Raw genomic sequence first — 14,527 nt, forward strand, 5'->3', positions numbered from 1 at the left:
CCACCTCAGTCCCAGCTCCGTGGTGGGGGGAGGAGCCCCGGCCTCCAGCTCCCCAAAGGCTGATAGTGTCTCGGAGGGGAGGTCACCTCACGGCCCGAGGAGCAGGTCGCGGGGCCCCCCAGCCTCGGGTCCAGCCCCCAGGTCGGGGGCGGTCTGCGTCGGGCTGGCGGGGAGTTGGGGTCCAACCGCGCACGTAGGGCTGTGGGTGGTCGGGGAGGGGGGCCGGGGCCGGTCCGGGCGGGGCAAGAGCGGGGAACGGGCAGGGGCGGGGCTTGTGCCCGGGGCGGGGTCTGCGCCGGGGCGGGGTCCGGAGCGGGGGCCGCTCACTTCCGCCCGCCGCGCGGGCTCCGGGCGGATGGAGGCGGCGCGGAGGCCGCGGCGGAGCCTGAGCCGCAGGAGGCCGCCGTCGGGGGTCGGGTGAGGCCGGGGGCTGAGGGCGGCGCGGGCGCGGGGAGCGGCCGGGTGGGGCCCTAGTGTCCCCCGGCCGAGCGGTAGCTGGTGTCACGCCCCCACGTGCTTCCCGGAACCTGCCAGGGTCCCTCCCCTGCCGCTGAGTCCATCCCCGCTCCTCCCCCTGCCGCCGCCAACCCCCCTCCCCGCTCTTCCGGGCCTCCGGGGCTGAGTTCTCGCCCCCTGCCGTCCCAGGCCCCCGAGCGCCGCCCCTGGATCCCACCCGGACGGCGGCGAGTGTGCGCGGCTGTGGGATGAGCTGTTCCGCGTGGCGAGCGCAGATCTGAACGTGCACGGCGAGCTGCCGCCGCTCCCCGCGTTCCCCCGCCAGGTGTGCGGTGACCCAGCGCGCGGCCTCGGGTCTCGGGTTGGGGAGGGGCGGGCGCGGCCGGCGCGATCCGACGACTCGGTCTTGCAGGAGCCCATGCGCAGCCCCGAGCAGGCGCCACCGGAGAGCTTCACGGTGGGAACCAAGACCTTCTCCTGGACACCCTTCCCGCCCGTCCCCGAGCGAGGCAGGGGCCGGGTCCGCTCCTGCCCGGTGTCCCCCCAACACCACCCCGCGCGTGAGCCCCGCGGGACCTCCAGCGCCGAGGAGCAGCCGTCCTTGGAGGGGACGCCGACCCTGCGGAGCTGCCCCATGTGCCAAGCCGACTTCTCTCCCGGGTGAGTGGGCCTTCCCTCCCCTCTGCCTTTACCTGGTGGCCCTTGCCATTTGGAAACCACAGCCAGGTTTAGAAGGCTAGGGAGCTTGAGCTCGACTTTGGCATTTTAAAGTAACATTTTGTGCTTAGAACGTTGGCAAAGGGCAGTGACTGCGTGAGGATCAGCCAGAGGACGCAGTGCTACGGATCTGGGGGTCGACCTGCTGGCTGACAGGTCTGGGGTCTCCTGACCTCCACCCCTCAGACTCTACAGCAGGAGGGTAGGGAGGCTCTACCTGGGTCCACCCTGACATCCGGGAACCTGGTGGTGACTGACTTCCCGGGGCTGAGACCACCTCCAGGTTCAGGTGGGCTGTAGGTCACTGAGCACCTTCCCAGAGGTAGATTGCTGGTTTTAAAAGTGAAAATCGTCTTTGTCTAGAGATGTTTTTTTTCTTTCAAAAAATCAAATGTATGCATTATACCCTTTCTAAGTAAGGATGATGGAATTCGATTTTGATGAGAAGTCCCAGCTGCTCAGCTTTGGGCCACAAGTCACACAGCCGAGGACATAGGTGTGGGGGGATCATGGGGGTCAGGGTGGAAGAAGCTTGGTCGGGCAAAGGGAATGGACAGCAGGTTTCGGTAGTCAGACCCGTTCTGCACTGGACATCCAGTGGCCTGGAGACGTGTGTTGTTACGAGCGCTGCCCCTCGTCTTCCAGAAACAAAACAGCCCCGGAGGGTGAAGGGAGTGGCTTCTAGAGCTAGAAGCTGTCCAACCAGTTATCAAAACATGTGGCAGAAAACCGCGGCACAGGAGAGAAGAAACCCTGACTTAAGTCAAACATCCAGGCTCCTCCAGGCAGTGAGGTTTATTTCATTGGAACCTGACGTGGGGTGGGCACTGCCTCTCCACACCGCTCCCAGATGGCTCACGGGGGGGGGGTGGGGAGCGGAGAGGGCGAGGTGGTGGCTGTCCTCAGGGCGCCTGTGCCCGGGCGAAGCCCCCAGCCGGCACAGGTCGGGCTGGGCGGGACAGGAGGTGCTGCAGCCGCGCTGAGGTGCCTGGTGCTCTGAGTAGCCCTGGAGAATCTGCAAGCCATCGCCAGACTCAGCGTCTCGCCCAGCACCCTCCTGCCTGCACTGATGCCTCAGCATGGCTGTGGCTGCAGGTGCCGACTCCCCTGCCCTTCCTGAGGGCTCGGTGAGCACTTCTTAAAACGCAAAGTCCCCTTGGATCACACCTGTCAAAAGACATCAAGGAGCAGAGACACCTTTGGAAGCCCTGGAGGGAGGGCAGCTTTCCTGGCAGAGCCCTTGGGTCCCTGATTCTGTCGGGGCACCCTGGCCCCTCCTCCCGTTCCAGGGGAGCCTTTTGTCCTTGGATCGCTTACTTTCCTACCAAGAAAGGATTCCCAGAGACACCAGAGGGAAGTTGGAAAGTTCCGGTTCTGAGCTGTTTCAGCAGTTAGATTGAGGCTTGGCAGAGTGCCTTGGCTTTTCAGAGTAGGGGGAAGTGCCGTTGGGGCTGGGTCTCTGCATGCCTGGAATGCTTCCAGCGTGGCCCTCCTGTGATTAAAAAGGAGAGGCCACACCCCCTCAAGGCTGCAGGATAACCTGGAGACAACAGAAGTCCCCATGCCGGATGCAGGGGCTCACACCCCTCAGGACCCTAGGGCAGGGAGTCTGGGCCCTGGGAGGGTCCAGGTTAGGGCTGGACATAGACATGCGACTGTTGTGTTGTCTCATGATTGTCTCTAGAAAAACACTTGCTTTCAGTGATGCTCGGGAATTATTTGACCAGAGACAGATGCCATCAGAGCAGCGGGAGCGGTGGTGCTGGTCAGCAGGAGGCGCCAGCAGCCTGGATGCCTCTGGCAGAGCAGTGGGATGAGCTCTCTTCTTTCTAGAAGTCTTGGTGTCTGCGGGTCACTCAGAACCACTTGTCCTCCAATGTGAGGGCAGCCACAAAGTGGACTCGATGGCCCCGTGTGAATGCCGTCCCCTCGCTGCACGCTCAGATACTCTGTTTTCTGCTACCCGGGAGTCACAGAGGCGGTTGGGAGATTAGCTCCTCCAGGCCAAGTGATGTGAAGACGTGGAAACCCAAGTGTGAGCCGTGTCCCCGTGTCTATGTCGATGCCCAGGCGGGGGTCTCTCCAGCTCCGAGGCCCCTTAAGCCCCTGGGTACCTGTTCATGTTCAGAAGGTTCAGGAGGGTCGCGGGCTGAGCCCCGTCTCCCGCAGCCGTGCCGGCCTCCACACCTGGGTGCGCGCGCGGGTGGGAGGCAAGGCTGCGGTGATGCCAGCTGAGGCGGAAGCACAGTGCGTGAGAGACCCAGCGACAGCTCTTTTGGGTGGGGGTCTGAAGGAATCCCGGAGGGTGCCTCCCACCCGTGGGACACTGTCTGGAGATCCCTGGACAAGGTGACCTGGTCCGGGTCTTAGGGTGTCTGGCAGCCTCGGAGGAAGCACATGCAGGGGCGGGCTCCAGGATGGGCCGAGGGGCCCCCGGGGCCTCAGGGCGGCACGGGCCTGCATCCGTGAGTGCTGCAGGGGCAGCGGAAGGCACCCACACCAGTGCGGCTCCGGCTCCGGCGAGCAGCAGTGCGGGGGGTTAGGTTGGGTGAACGGCCGGCGCCTTAGTCCTGGGGTGGCTGTGGAAGGACGTCATTCCTGACTTGGTGCCTGGACGCAGTGGCTCCAGGGAAGCGGCTCTCCATCCTGGCTGCTGAACTCTGGCTGGTTGACTAGGACAGCCCTGGAGGCGGCGGAGGACAGACCACGGCGGGAGGTCTCTGCAGGTGGAGAGAGGGGCACAGGCTGGCCGGCCAGCCGCCTCTGTGGAGGGAGGGCCCTGCAGCCTCGGAGGATCCTGGCAGAACACGGAGTGGATGTGATGACCACGTGTGAATGCCACGTGTGGATCCCGGTGTTTGGCCAGGACTCTGGCTAGGCCCCTAGGCAGCCTCTCAGCCCGGCTGCTGGAAGAGCCTCGGTGGGAGAGTGGTTGGCTTGAGACTTGGCAGGTGGCTCTGCTCTGTGCAGTGCAGGGTCCCTGGCCACTCTGGTGTGGATGAGCCACAGGAGTGAGTGGCCTTGGGCTGCTGGAGTGGAGCAGAACCCGAGGGTCCAGGCACTCCCTGCACGTGCCAGGTCGGGGGGCGGGGGCCATGGGGGACAGTCTCAGAGTGGAGAGGGTCCTCACTGGGGCTGCTGGGCCTGTCTGGGGCACGAGAAGGGGCCTGGACCAATGCTGGCCAACAGCAGGAGGCCTGGGTGCTGAGGGGAGGCCGGCTCCGGGTGGAGCCCAGGTGGCAGGTGGACACAGGCCCCTTGGGTCTGGGCTTGAGTCTGGGTGAAGGCGCTCGCTCAGCTCCCCCAGTTCTGCAGGGAGTCACAGCCTCTAGCACGGGGAGACTGTCAGTCATCCCTGACCGTCCCTCCTCCCTGGGGTCAGGTGAGGTCAGGGATGGAAGGCACCTGCTCTGTGACATGCATCAGACCTCTCCCCACCCCCGCCAGACACTGAGGGGGCTGACCCGCAGGCCTCGGGGCCCCCAGGACCGTGGTTGGCAGCCCACGTTGACTGAATCCTGTCCTCAGAGGAGCCAAGTCCCTCTGAGTAAAGAACAAATTCCCTGACCTGAGGTGCACACCCCTTTGTCCACTCTGTTCTGCTGCCTTGCAGTGCCTGCTGTCCTGGGACATCCGCCTTCCCGCCTTCTCTTTTCCAGTTGCCAAGCAGGGTGGTTTGTGTCGAAGGGAAGGGACACCCAGTCACATGCTGCAGACACACCTGATGGAGTTGTCTGCTGACGAGACAGCTCCTACCGGGGAGGGCTCCGGGGTTAGGAGGGACTCCACCCTCTACCTGGAGGGGCCCTGGCCGGCCCCCGGCGCTGCGGTCCGGCCGGCCTGTCTGTCGATGCCTGTACCGCAGGCCGGCTCTCAGGCCCTGCGAGCTGCGAGGTCCTCATGCTGGGAGGGTCCCAGAAGTCCTAGAGGCTCAACCAGACACAGGGTGTCCCCTGCCAGGCTCAGGGGTGAGCCTGGGCGTGTGTATCTGACAAGCCCTCTGGGCACCCTGCAGACCTGGGAGCTGGGGAACAGGATTTGGAAAGGCTTTCTGCTTGATGGGGCCCCTCCTCCTGGACCCTCCCCTTGTTTCTCTCTGGCCGGCCTTTGGTGTGGCTGGCACACCCAGAAAGGGCATGAAAGTGTGAGACAGGTGCTCCAACCAGGTGCCCTTCTGCGTGGCCAGCTTCTTCTCTGTGAGCGACCCTCTCTTCCTTGCAGGCTGGCCCCGTCGGACATCGACAGCCATCTGGCTCAGTGCCTGGCGGAGAGCACGGACGACGTGGTGTGGTGACCCCTTCCCGGCCCCGCGGCTTCTCCTCCACCTGCGAGACCACGTCCTCTGCTTCCCGTGCTAAGAAGCTACACATTAAAACGTGTCAGTGTGAAGTGCTCGTATCTCCGTGTGTGCAGACCGAAGCATTGGGTCCTTTTTCCTCTGTGGCTGTCGCTGAGCAGAGTGATGGCCAAGGTCGGGAAACGGACAGGGCCGCCTGGCAGAGGACCCGCCTGGGCAGGTTAGCGGGGACAGCCTCACGGGCAGTACGGGTGTTTGTGCCCGAGTTGGCCCGAGTGCGGACATGGTGCTCACTGTGGCGCTCGGTGAAAGATGCCCGTCTGAAAGGCTACGGACTATGCGATTCCAGCCATAGGACACCCGAGAAAAGGCAGAACTGTGGAGACGATACAGATTGGCGGTTGCCAGAGGTCACTGGGGAGGGAGGGTTAAACAGGCAGAGCACAGGACTTTGAGGGCAGTGGAAATACTCCAGGTGGACCACAGCAGTGGATGCGTGAGACACACGTCAAACGTGGGTCCAGACCCACACTCAGTGCCGGTTCAGCAGTTGTTTTTTAATAGCTTTGTAAAGAAATTCTTTTTTGGTGGAAAATTAAGTTCATTTATTTTTAATGGAGGGACTGGGGACTGAAGCCAGGACCTCCTGCATGCTAAGCACACACTCCACCACTGGGCTCTGCCCTCCCCCGATTCATCGGCTGTAACAAATGCACCCTGTGTGGAGAGGGGATGTTGATGGTGGGGAGGCTGTGGGGGGGGCAGGGATCCGAGACCTCTCTGTACCCACCTGTCACTTTTGCTGTGAACCTAAAACTGCTCTTAAAGTGTTTTTATTAAAATGGCTTCAACAGCCTTGGCTTCCTGGAGACACTTTTAATGAAAAGAGTAACAACAGTCAGCATTGTCGTTAAAGTTTTTAATGAGTGTGCAAGACAGGAGCGGGCGTGGCTGTTGGGGACACTCACCCGTGGAGGGAGAGCTGCCAGCCACTCACTCATCGTATAAAACCACCAGGACGCGTCTGCCGCTTTACAATCGTGGCGTCACCCGTTTCCAAAAACTGTTCCGAAAGGACACACACCTCGTTGTGACTGGAGCTGTTCGAAAATGTTAGGATTTGTTTCCAAACCCCATCTCGGTACGCCCTTCACCTTTACATTATGAAACAATTGACTGTGAGATCTCCCTTGACCGTGAGCACAGGTTACACACATGTTTTGTACACGAGCAACCACACTGGTAACCGGGAAGCTATTTGGCAACATGGCAACATTGGAATAAATGCTGAAGTTTGAGCAAATCCAGAGCCCCTGTACTGTTGGAGCAAAGATGTCACCAACGCAGCAAGTGACCCCTCTGGGGAGCAGGGGGCTCTGAGGCCACTTGTCACCGCTCCATGGGCACGCTGGGGTCTCCCTCCCCAGGTGACACCAGCAGGTCCCAGTGCTCCCTGGTCACGAGTGACTGCATAGCCCTCAGGCCCAGCTCTGTGACTGGCGTCCCTGCTGGGCCAACACCCATGAGACCCACAAGTCGGCTCACAGACTGCTCTGTGTCCCCAGGTTTTGTCTCTGGAGGCAGGTCTTCCTGGTACAACTGGGGGTTGGACGAACGCTGGAAACAAGTCTCCACGTCCCATAGACGCTGCTCTGCAACCCAGGGTGGCTCAGGGCGCGAGGGACCTGGGGTCTTGGGGACACCGACCTGGTGCTGCACCACAAGCAGCTGCAGCCTGAGCGTGGGGAGGGGTGGGCTGCATTTGCAGAACGAGGCCCAGGGGCTGCATGGTGATGCAGGCCACGTGCACACGGAGGATGTCAAGTACTTGTCCCTGGGACTTGGTCCCAATGGCGGACAAGAGCCCCGCCAGTGCTCCCGGGGACTCGCCTCACCTGACATGTTGGGGACTTAAAAAACCCAGACGGTTTACCTCTTCCTGGAAAACCCTCAGTTCGGCTTTTCACCTAAGGAAGGTGACCAAGTGACAAGTGCCCCTGCAGAGGACACCGGAAGTAGGAGGGGAGGGGAGCCGTGTCAGGAAGGTGCAGGATGGTGAGAGCGTCCTGCACTTGCTGCTGAGCTTTAAGGCTGGGGCCCGTCATACACACGTCTCCTTGAAATGCCTAGTTCTGAGTGTCAGCCTTATGGATAAAAATGTTTTCCAAAACTCTGATCGGTAACACAAGACATCACGGAAGCACTGCTTCATGTTTCCAGAAATATGTTTTGTGCAGACTGAGTTTTCAATTTGTTTCTTTTTTCTTTTGGTCTCTGGGTGCTTTGGTGAGCTCCACGCTGCAGAACCTCTAAGATCCACTTTTCCTCACTGGGGTCTACCGCCCCGGTGGGGACCAGCGGGCCATCTGGTGAAGGTGTGCCTGGGGCGTTAGGCCACATGGCTACTTACACGCTCTGTAGGAAAGTTCTGTTAAATGTTAACAACTGGAACTTACCGGGGCTTAGAAAATGTTCCAGATTTGTTAAAAATTCTTCACTGCAGTGGATCCCTGCTGCAGGCACCTAAGCTCCCATCCCGCCCACACGCCAACCGCGCCTCCTCCGTGCCTGCGACGTGGGCAGGCGCCACGCGCGGAAAAAAGGCATGAGAGGGAAGCTTCGACAGCATCGGGACACTTTATTCCTCACGACATTACAGGCTAGCTCTCCCGGTGGAGCAGGTCAGTTCTGTTTCTGTGGGAAGTGTGCACCTTCGAAATCGGGGGACAGTTTCTCCCTCACACACGTCACCGCGGGTCTTCCGCGGCGCAGGCACGAGAAGCGAATTCCTCCAGCACGAGGCGGCGTGCGACCCGGACGAGGGGCTGCTCCGCCCCGCAGCCCCTCCGTGGTCCAGGCCCGGGGGCGAGTCCTCCTGGCCGCGCCCGGGCCTCGTGCCCAGCCTGGCATGCATACGCTGTGGTTAAGGACAGAGTCAGGGGCCATTCACGGACGTGTCCACGACGGAGAACACGGACGCCTCACACGGACTCCTCGGTGGACAGCAGCAGCGGGTTGATGTACTCAAACCCTTCGAACTCCGACTGGTCGATCCTCTTGATCACATCTCTGCAAGGGCCGGAGAGAGCAGGGTGGGCGCCACGTGAGACCCCGCCCCCGCGGCTCAGGATGCCCCGCCCCGCCCCCACGCCCACGCGAGGCTCCCCGCAGCCCCGCACGCCCCACTCCAGCAGCCTTACTCGTCGTCGGGAGTCAGCTGCACCGGCTCGCTGGTGAACTGCGTATCGAAGTTGTCCAGACCGTAGTCGTCGGTAATCTGTGGCTGGAAGGGCGGGAGCGCCTGCTTCTTCCCCAGCTGGGGAGAACAACACGGTGGTCAGACTAGTGCGTGCTCCGGCTCTAGTGCCGGACTTAGATTCTGCACATACTCAACCAGAGTCGAACAGGAAGAGACGGCGTTTAAATACCCTCATGTTTGAATGCCGATTGCTTTTTTCTAGGAGAAATTTTTTCCGAAGGCAGAAAAGTCCTGAAGAGTGCCGGCAGTGCAAGCCCGTGGGCCTGGTACCTGGGATGCAGCACCAAGGCCAACCGCCTGCGCAGGAAACCGGCCCCCACCGCAGGTCTGCACCCCCAGCAGCCGGCCACTTACACCAAACGAAGCTGGTTTGGGGAGTTTTACCCTTTGTTAATCTTGGAACCCTGATCATAAAGGAGCTGGGACTGGGCAGGTGGACCCCCACCCACGCCGGCGCTGGATGCGTCCCTGTCCTGCTGGGACTCCTCCTCCCGAAGAGCAGCCATTTCCGACTACATCTCTAATCCCAGAGGGATACACAGCAGTGAACTGCTGGTAAGGCAGGAAATGGGGCTTCTCAGGACCCAGACTCTGGCTTCCAACTCACTGTTCACAAGGCTGAGACAGGCTCTGCCCAGGAAGGCAGACTTGGCAGCCCGGGTAAGACGCGATTCAGCGCCATGCCCCCCGGGCCAGCATATTCACACAGTTAGGTTCCCTCTCCCTCTCACCGGGTGTGCTGTGCACCTGTGCTGGGCCAGGTGTGCTCCTGAGAACCGAGACTGAGCCATGGCTGAGAGGCACGGTCCCTGCCCCATGGGGCCCTCATGCCGAGTCTGTTCCTGCCCACAGTAGCCCCGTGAGGCTGGGAGCAGAGGGAATGCAGGAGCCAGCCCTCCCAGGCCGGACCTGGGCTCTCAGGACTCAGAGCAGCTTAATTCACGAGACAGACGACCCAGGCCTTTCCCTTGGGAGGTCTGAGTGAGCACTGAGCCTGAAAACACCCGCCTTGTGGGGCCTCCACGCCTTCCATGCCAGGCCCCGCCAGGTGGGAGAGCAGCAGCCAAGTGGAAACTACAAGGACCCCAGCCCACCTCCGCTCACACCACGACTTTGCCACGTGGTGAAACTGTGGGGTCGGTGGTGGCGGGCGTAGGGAGGAAAAGCCACCACCCAGGCCTGGGCTGAGCCTGCCATCACCGGCGGGACCTCTGAGGGCAGAGGGACCCCAGCCCCATTTTGTCAGAATGCCTCTTCCCCTCCTCTGTCCCCACATCCCCTCTCGTCTGCCCGGGAAGCAACCATGTTCCCCGGCATGACTTCAGCGTAAACACTGTTCGTAAGGAATAAGCGTCGGTCCGTACACAGCCCATCGACCACTGCCTTCTGTTCACAGGGAGACGTTTAGTGATGAGATGGGGGCAAGGCCAGCACCAGGCCACACCTGCTAACAGGCAGGGCCAGAAGTGACCAGGTGCCAGCTCAGGAGACGTGGCACCACACCCGCTGTGGCTCTCTCCGAGGCCCAAGGTCTGGCCGGAGCTGCAGCCGCGGGTGAGGCTCCCGTGCAGGTCCTTTGCAGCTTGGCGGGGTGAACGCCTGCGGAGCAGCACTGGGGCTGCACTTTGCAGAAGGCCCACCTACCAGGGCCGTGGGCTCTGCCGCAGACTCCACTGGTCAAGAGCTGGGCTGCGGGGGTGGCCTGTATGGGGCCTGTGTGGGCCCAGCCAGCAGACAGCCCGGCGTCAGCACCCTCCCCCAGGCCAGGTGTGCCGAGCTGTACCCATAACGATTAGAAACCAACCAGAACCCGGATTTCTTCTACTTTGTGCTAGCAGAACAATAAAATTACAAGAAAAAAAATCCAAAGCTGGTGTTTTTCAAAGTGGCAATGCTCTGAATATCATTTCTGAGTATTTGCATCTAATAACTCCAAGCAAGAAGACGTCTGGTTCTGTTCTGAAACAACCCAGCTGGGCCCTGGATGGGCGTGTGGGTGGGGGCAGGTGCATGTTCTGACCCCTTGCCTCACCCCCCACTGGGGTCCTAGAACTGAGGGGCCTCGGTGCCTCGGTGCCTGGCTGCCTCCCCCCGCTTCCAGGGCCCCACAGAAGCACACCCGAAAGTCCCACGGCTGCAAAGGGACAGTGGCGGGAGGGAGTGGACAGGAGCTGCTGTGCCCATGGGGCTGCAGAAGGAAGGGCTGGGGGAGGGAGCACCCCAGGGCCCAGAGCTTCTGAACTAGTTCCAGCTGAAGTCCAGCGTTTCCTTCATTAGCTATCTGGTCTTTTTTTCCCTCAAAAAAACGTATTTTAAGGGTTAAAGATCAGTAACTCTGCAACTGTTTCTATGTTTGGAAACAAATTAGGTTCTGTTTTCGTTTAACACCAGAAGCCTTAGCACTAAGGTCTTAGGGACTCCAGCTCTGAGCTCTCCGGCCGTGACCTGAGCAGGTTCTGGGATACAGAAAGGCGGGTGCTGGGAAACTAACCATGAAACCAAAGCACACGCCCTTGTCTGGGCACTGACTCTGCACAGAACCAGCTGGGATCAAGCACGACCCCCAGGCCCCCGGAGCCGGTGTGGATGTCCAGGCAGGGCTTCCCCCAGGATCTTCTGGAAGTGCCAGCTCAGGGGCTTGTCACAGCCCCCCACCCTCCCTGTTCTCCATCCAGTATGAGTTCCCCCATCGCTCCCACACCCTCATATCTGTCTGTCCATCCTGCCCCAGGCCCGCCCACCCCGGGGAGCAGATCCTGGGGTGCTTTACCAGGTCCCAGTCTATGCTGCGGAAGAAGGCGTGAGACTTGATGTCAGAAAATCCAGTCTGTGGCCGGCAGCCGAGCCTCTCCTTCGGGTCCTGGGGGTCAGAGTTCAAACAATGACAAGTCAGCACAGAGCAAAGCAGCCCCCGCTTCACAGCTGGTGCCGGACAGGGAACTGGCCTGCCCTCCCGGTCACTTAAAGGCCTTAAACCATCACTCATCATAGAAATGCAGATCTCCGCAGCGCAGAACCTGGGGAGAGGGTGGCACCCATCCTGAGCGGAGAGAGCCCGACAAGGGACCTGGACAGATGCTGAGCTGCTTTGCTAAATTCCTCTCTGGAGTAATTTCTCGTCATCATGTTTTGTCTGGGGTGAGTAAACATTCAAACCCACCCCCAAGATGTCCAGGAGCTGATACCGGAGATGACCAGGGGGTGGAGCCTGGGCCCGATGCACTGTGAGAAAGGGCTCCAGGCCGGCAGCCCCGGACGGCACGGCTGCCATGGTGGCTGAGAACGTACCTTGTTTAGAAATCCTTTCAAGACGTGGGATGCCTTGACCGAGAGGAAGCGGGGAATCCGGATGGGCTTCTCCAGGATGACTGCAATGATTGCGGGCGGCGGTGGGAGCCCGTTTCTCCTCTGTGTGCCCCGCCCCCTCCCCACTGGTCCCTCTGCCCAGCAGCCAAGGGGCTGGCCACCTGCAGGGCTCTTGGAATCCCCCCACCAGGCAGGAGGGTTAAGCATTCCTGGTGCCCTGAAGCCCCCTTCCTTCACCCCGCAGGGTCTGCAGCCCTCAGAGGGCCCCCATGCACACGGTCACATGTGCCCATGCTCACGTTTGAACCAAGAGAGGCTCTGCTCGCCCTGCACCCCTGTGTCCGTGGGCACCAGAGGCACTGTGGGGACAGCTGGGGTTCTGGGGCTCAGTCTCCCAGGGTGGTCAATTCTGGCTCAGGGGCCTAGATGGCAAGAAGCCGCAATGGTGGCTGGAAGGGGGCGGTGCCCTGGCTAAGCACAGCCCCCTGCCCAGGACTCTGGGGTGCACACCCGGTGCGGGTCGGCAGGGAGCTGGGCTACATCAGGACGAATTCTCTCTCCTGCTCGTGTGAAAAAGCAGTGCCCCCGCCCCATATTGTTTCCACCCCCACAACCCGGTCATGAGAACAGGCAGCCCCCGCCAGTCTGTGGTAGCCGCGGGGACCAGCCTGGGGGCGCTTTCTCCTGCTCCTCTGCAGGGGGAGAACCCACAGGGCGCGGGAAGAACTGGACACACAGACCAAGGGCGGCAGCCCTGAGCGGCCCACGCACCTTGGAAAAGGTAGTCCTCGGTGTTCATGTCGGGGTTGTCGGTGATGATGTCGAAGGGGGAGCGGCCGGCCATCATCTCGAACATCAGGACACCCAGGGCCCACCAGTCCACACTGAACCCTGGAGGGGAGCGCAGGCCATCACGCCGGGCGCGGGCCATGTGCAGCGGCCGCAGGATGGGCGTCTCCTGTTGTCCTGCCGGTCACCGGGCGGCAGGAGCCACGGTTTCCGTTTCTTGGACCAGAGCTGAGGGTGGGTGTCCCCCAGGCAGCCTGGCCCCGCCGTGTCTACTGTCCTGAGGACGCCTGTCTCTTAGCTAGCAGCCGGGCTGTGTCACGGCAAAGCCCCCGGGTAGACCAGCTGCCCCAAGAGTGCCCGGCCCTGTCCTCCTCCATCACACACGGGACCCCTGCCCCGGCAGGTTCTACCAAGAGTGCCCGGCCCTGTCCTCCTCCATCACACACGGGACCCCGCCCCGGCAGGTTCTAGACTCTGCTCTGGTCCACGGGGATAATGGCAAAGAAAATGTCTGGAAATATCTGATGGCATATTTGTGACACGCATCAACTGAAAACAAGAGAACCCAAAACTGCGTGGGGTGTGCACACGTGCATACGTGTGCGCACACACGTGCATACACGCACGTTCTAATCTCACTCTCATTTCCCTCCTGGAGAAAGAAGGGCAGACGTGCTCCAGGGTCGGCGGGGCTGCAGGTGGTGCTGGCTGACCCACCTCTGTGGACAGTCACCGCCTGGCTCCTCCCACAGCCACCGGGCACCGACCCTGGGTTCTGTCTTTGCTTCGTCCTCTCCTTCCCAAGCCCCTAGGGCTCTGTGATGAGAAGGATCCTGTCCAGTGACCTCCCCGGGGGACACTGAGGTGGACACACAGGACAACAGATGGGGACTGAGGCCAGATGGTGACATGGGGCTGGGAATGGAGTAAGGGCGTGTGTTTTAGTGTCACTTGGTCAATAAAAGCCTCTCCCTGGCTGCTGGGCCAGGGCCCTAGAGCCCCTGGTTAGGACCCCAAGCAGGGCCGGCCCCAGGCATGCCCACCCCACCCCACTGCTCCAGGCCGAGTCCCCCAGGAGACAAAGCCCCAGGCTCGGGGTCGGCCTGGCCCACTCCTGCCCCCGCACCCCCCCAAGCTCACCGTACTCCTCCCCCCGCAGGATCTCTGGGGCGATGTAATTTGGGGTGCCGCAGAAAGTGCTCGTCGTGTCTCCGGGGCCCAGGCCTTCCTGTGGGGACAGAGCCAGTTACCGGAGGGAGGGCACCTCCAGATGCGACCCTGTGGTGGGAAAACCACCGTGGCACACTAACACAGAGGCGCCTGGGCCTGGCCTCCTGGGGCCCGGCAGCCAGCAGCCAGCGTCCCGGCGCCACCGGGAGGGGTGTGGGCCTCACCTTGCACATGCCGTAGTCCGTCAGCTTGATGTGGCCGTCAGCGTCGAGCAGGACGTTGTCCAGCTTCAGGTCCCGGTAGATAATCCCTCTCTCGTGTAAGAAGTTGAGCGCAATGCAGATCTCCGCGGCGTAGAACCTGGGGAGGGGGTGGCACCCGTCATGAGCAGAGAGAGCCCGGCAAGGAACCTGGACGGGAGCCCCGCACAGAAGGACGTGCCCCGGGGCCGCTGAGCCCACCGCCCCTGCCCAGACGTCCTGTGTCCCCTCACTGACGGGCACGTGGACCAACAAGGCTGGGAAAAGACTCAG

General features: G+C 61.6%; 2 protein-coding genes across 7 annotated transcripts in view; one reads left to right on the top strand and one right to left on the bottom strand.

Moving 5' to 3' along the window:
* Positions 1–288: 288 nt before the first annotated feature.
* FAAP20 (FA core complex associated protein 20) lies at positions 289–6,341 on the top strand. 2 transcript variants are annotated; one of them, XM_072975587.1, is made up of 4 exons: positions 289–417; positions 646–781; positions 869–1,116; positions 5,395–6,341. In XM_072975587.1, exons 1-4 carry the CDS (start codon positions 356–358, stop codon positions 5,465–5,467), a joined length of 519 nt encoding a protein of 172 aa, XP_072831688.1. In that variant the 5' UTR covers positions 289–355; the 3' UTR covers positions 5,468–6,341. The 2 variants fall into 2 exon arrangements, with proteins under 2 accessions (XP_072831688.1, XP_072831689.1); XM_072975588.1 differs by having other exon boundaries at positions 290–417; positions 646–1,116.
* Positions 6,342–8,088: 1,747 nt separating this feature from the next.
* Positions 8,089–14,527, bottom strand: part of PRKCZ (protein kinase C zeta) — an 88,238-nt gene continuing 81,799 nt past the window's right edge. For all 5 annotated transcript variants that reach the window (XM_072975583.1, XM_072975582.1, XM_072975584.1 and 2 more), the window contains 7 exons: positions 14,219–14,354; positions 13,965–14,052; positions 12,807–12,926; positions 12,018–12,097; positions 11,500–11,589; positions 8,671–8,786; positions 8,089–8,539 (listed from right to left, as the gene is read on the bottom strand). In XM_072975583.1, coding sequence (XP_072831684.1) covers positions 8,452–8,539; positions 8,671–8,786; positions 11,500–11,589; positions 12,018–12,097; positions 12,807–12,926; positions 13,965–14,052; positions 14,219–14,354 — 718 coding nt within the window. In that variant the 3' untranslated portion in view covers positions 8,089–8,451. The remainder of the gene's footprint in view (positions 8,540–8,670; positions 8,787–11,499; positions 11,590–12,017; positions 12,098–12,806; positions 12,927–13,964; positions 14,053–14,218; positions 14,355–14,527) is intronic.

This window comes from Vicugna pacos, chromosome 13, assembly GCF_048564905.1.
Source record: "Vicugna pacos chromosome 13, VicPac4, whole genome shotgun sequence".
Taxonomy (NCBI): domain Eukaryota; kingdom Metazoa; phylum Chordata; class Mammalia; order Artiodactyla; family Camelidae; genus Vicugna; species Vicugna pacos.

What these genes read in the sequence shown, in the direction of transcription:
- FAAP20 (XM_072975588.1), top strand. Translation starts at nt 356, where the DNA reads ATGGAGGCGGCGCGGAGGCCGCGGCGGAGCCTGAGCCGCAGGAGGCCG. An exon ending in AGGCCGCCGTCGGGGGTCGG is followed by an intron (nt 418 to 645) that starts GTGAGGCCGGGG and finishes CTGCCGTCCCAG; the next exon opens with GCCCCCGAGCGCCGCCCCTG. An exon ending in CAAGCCGACTTCTCTCCCGG is followed by an intron (nt 1,117 to 5,394) that starts GTGAGTGGGCCT and finishes TCTTCCTTGCAG; the next exon opens with GCTGGCCCCGTCGGACATCG.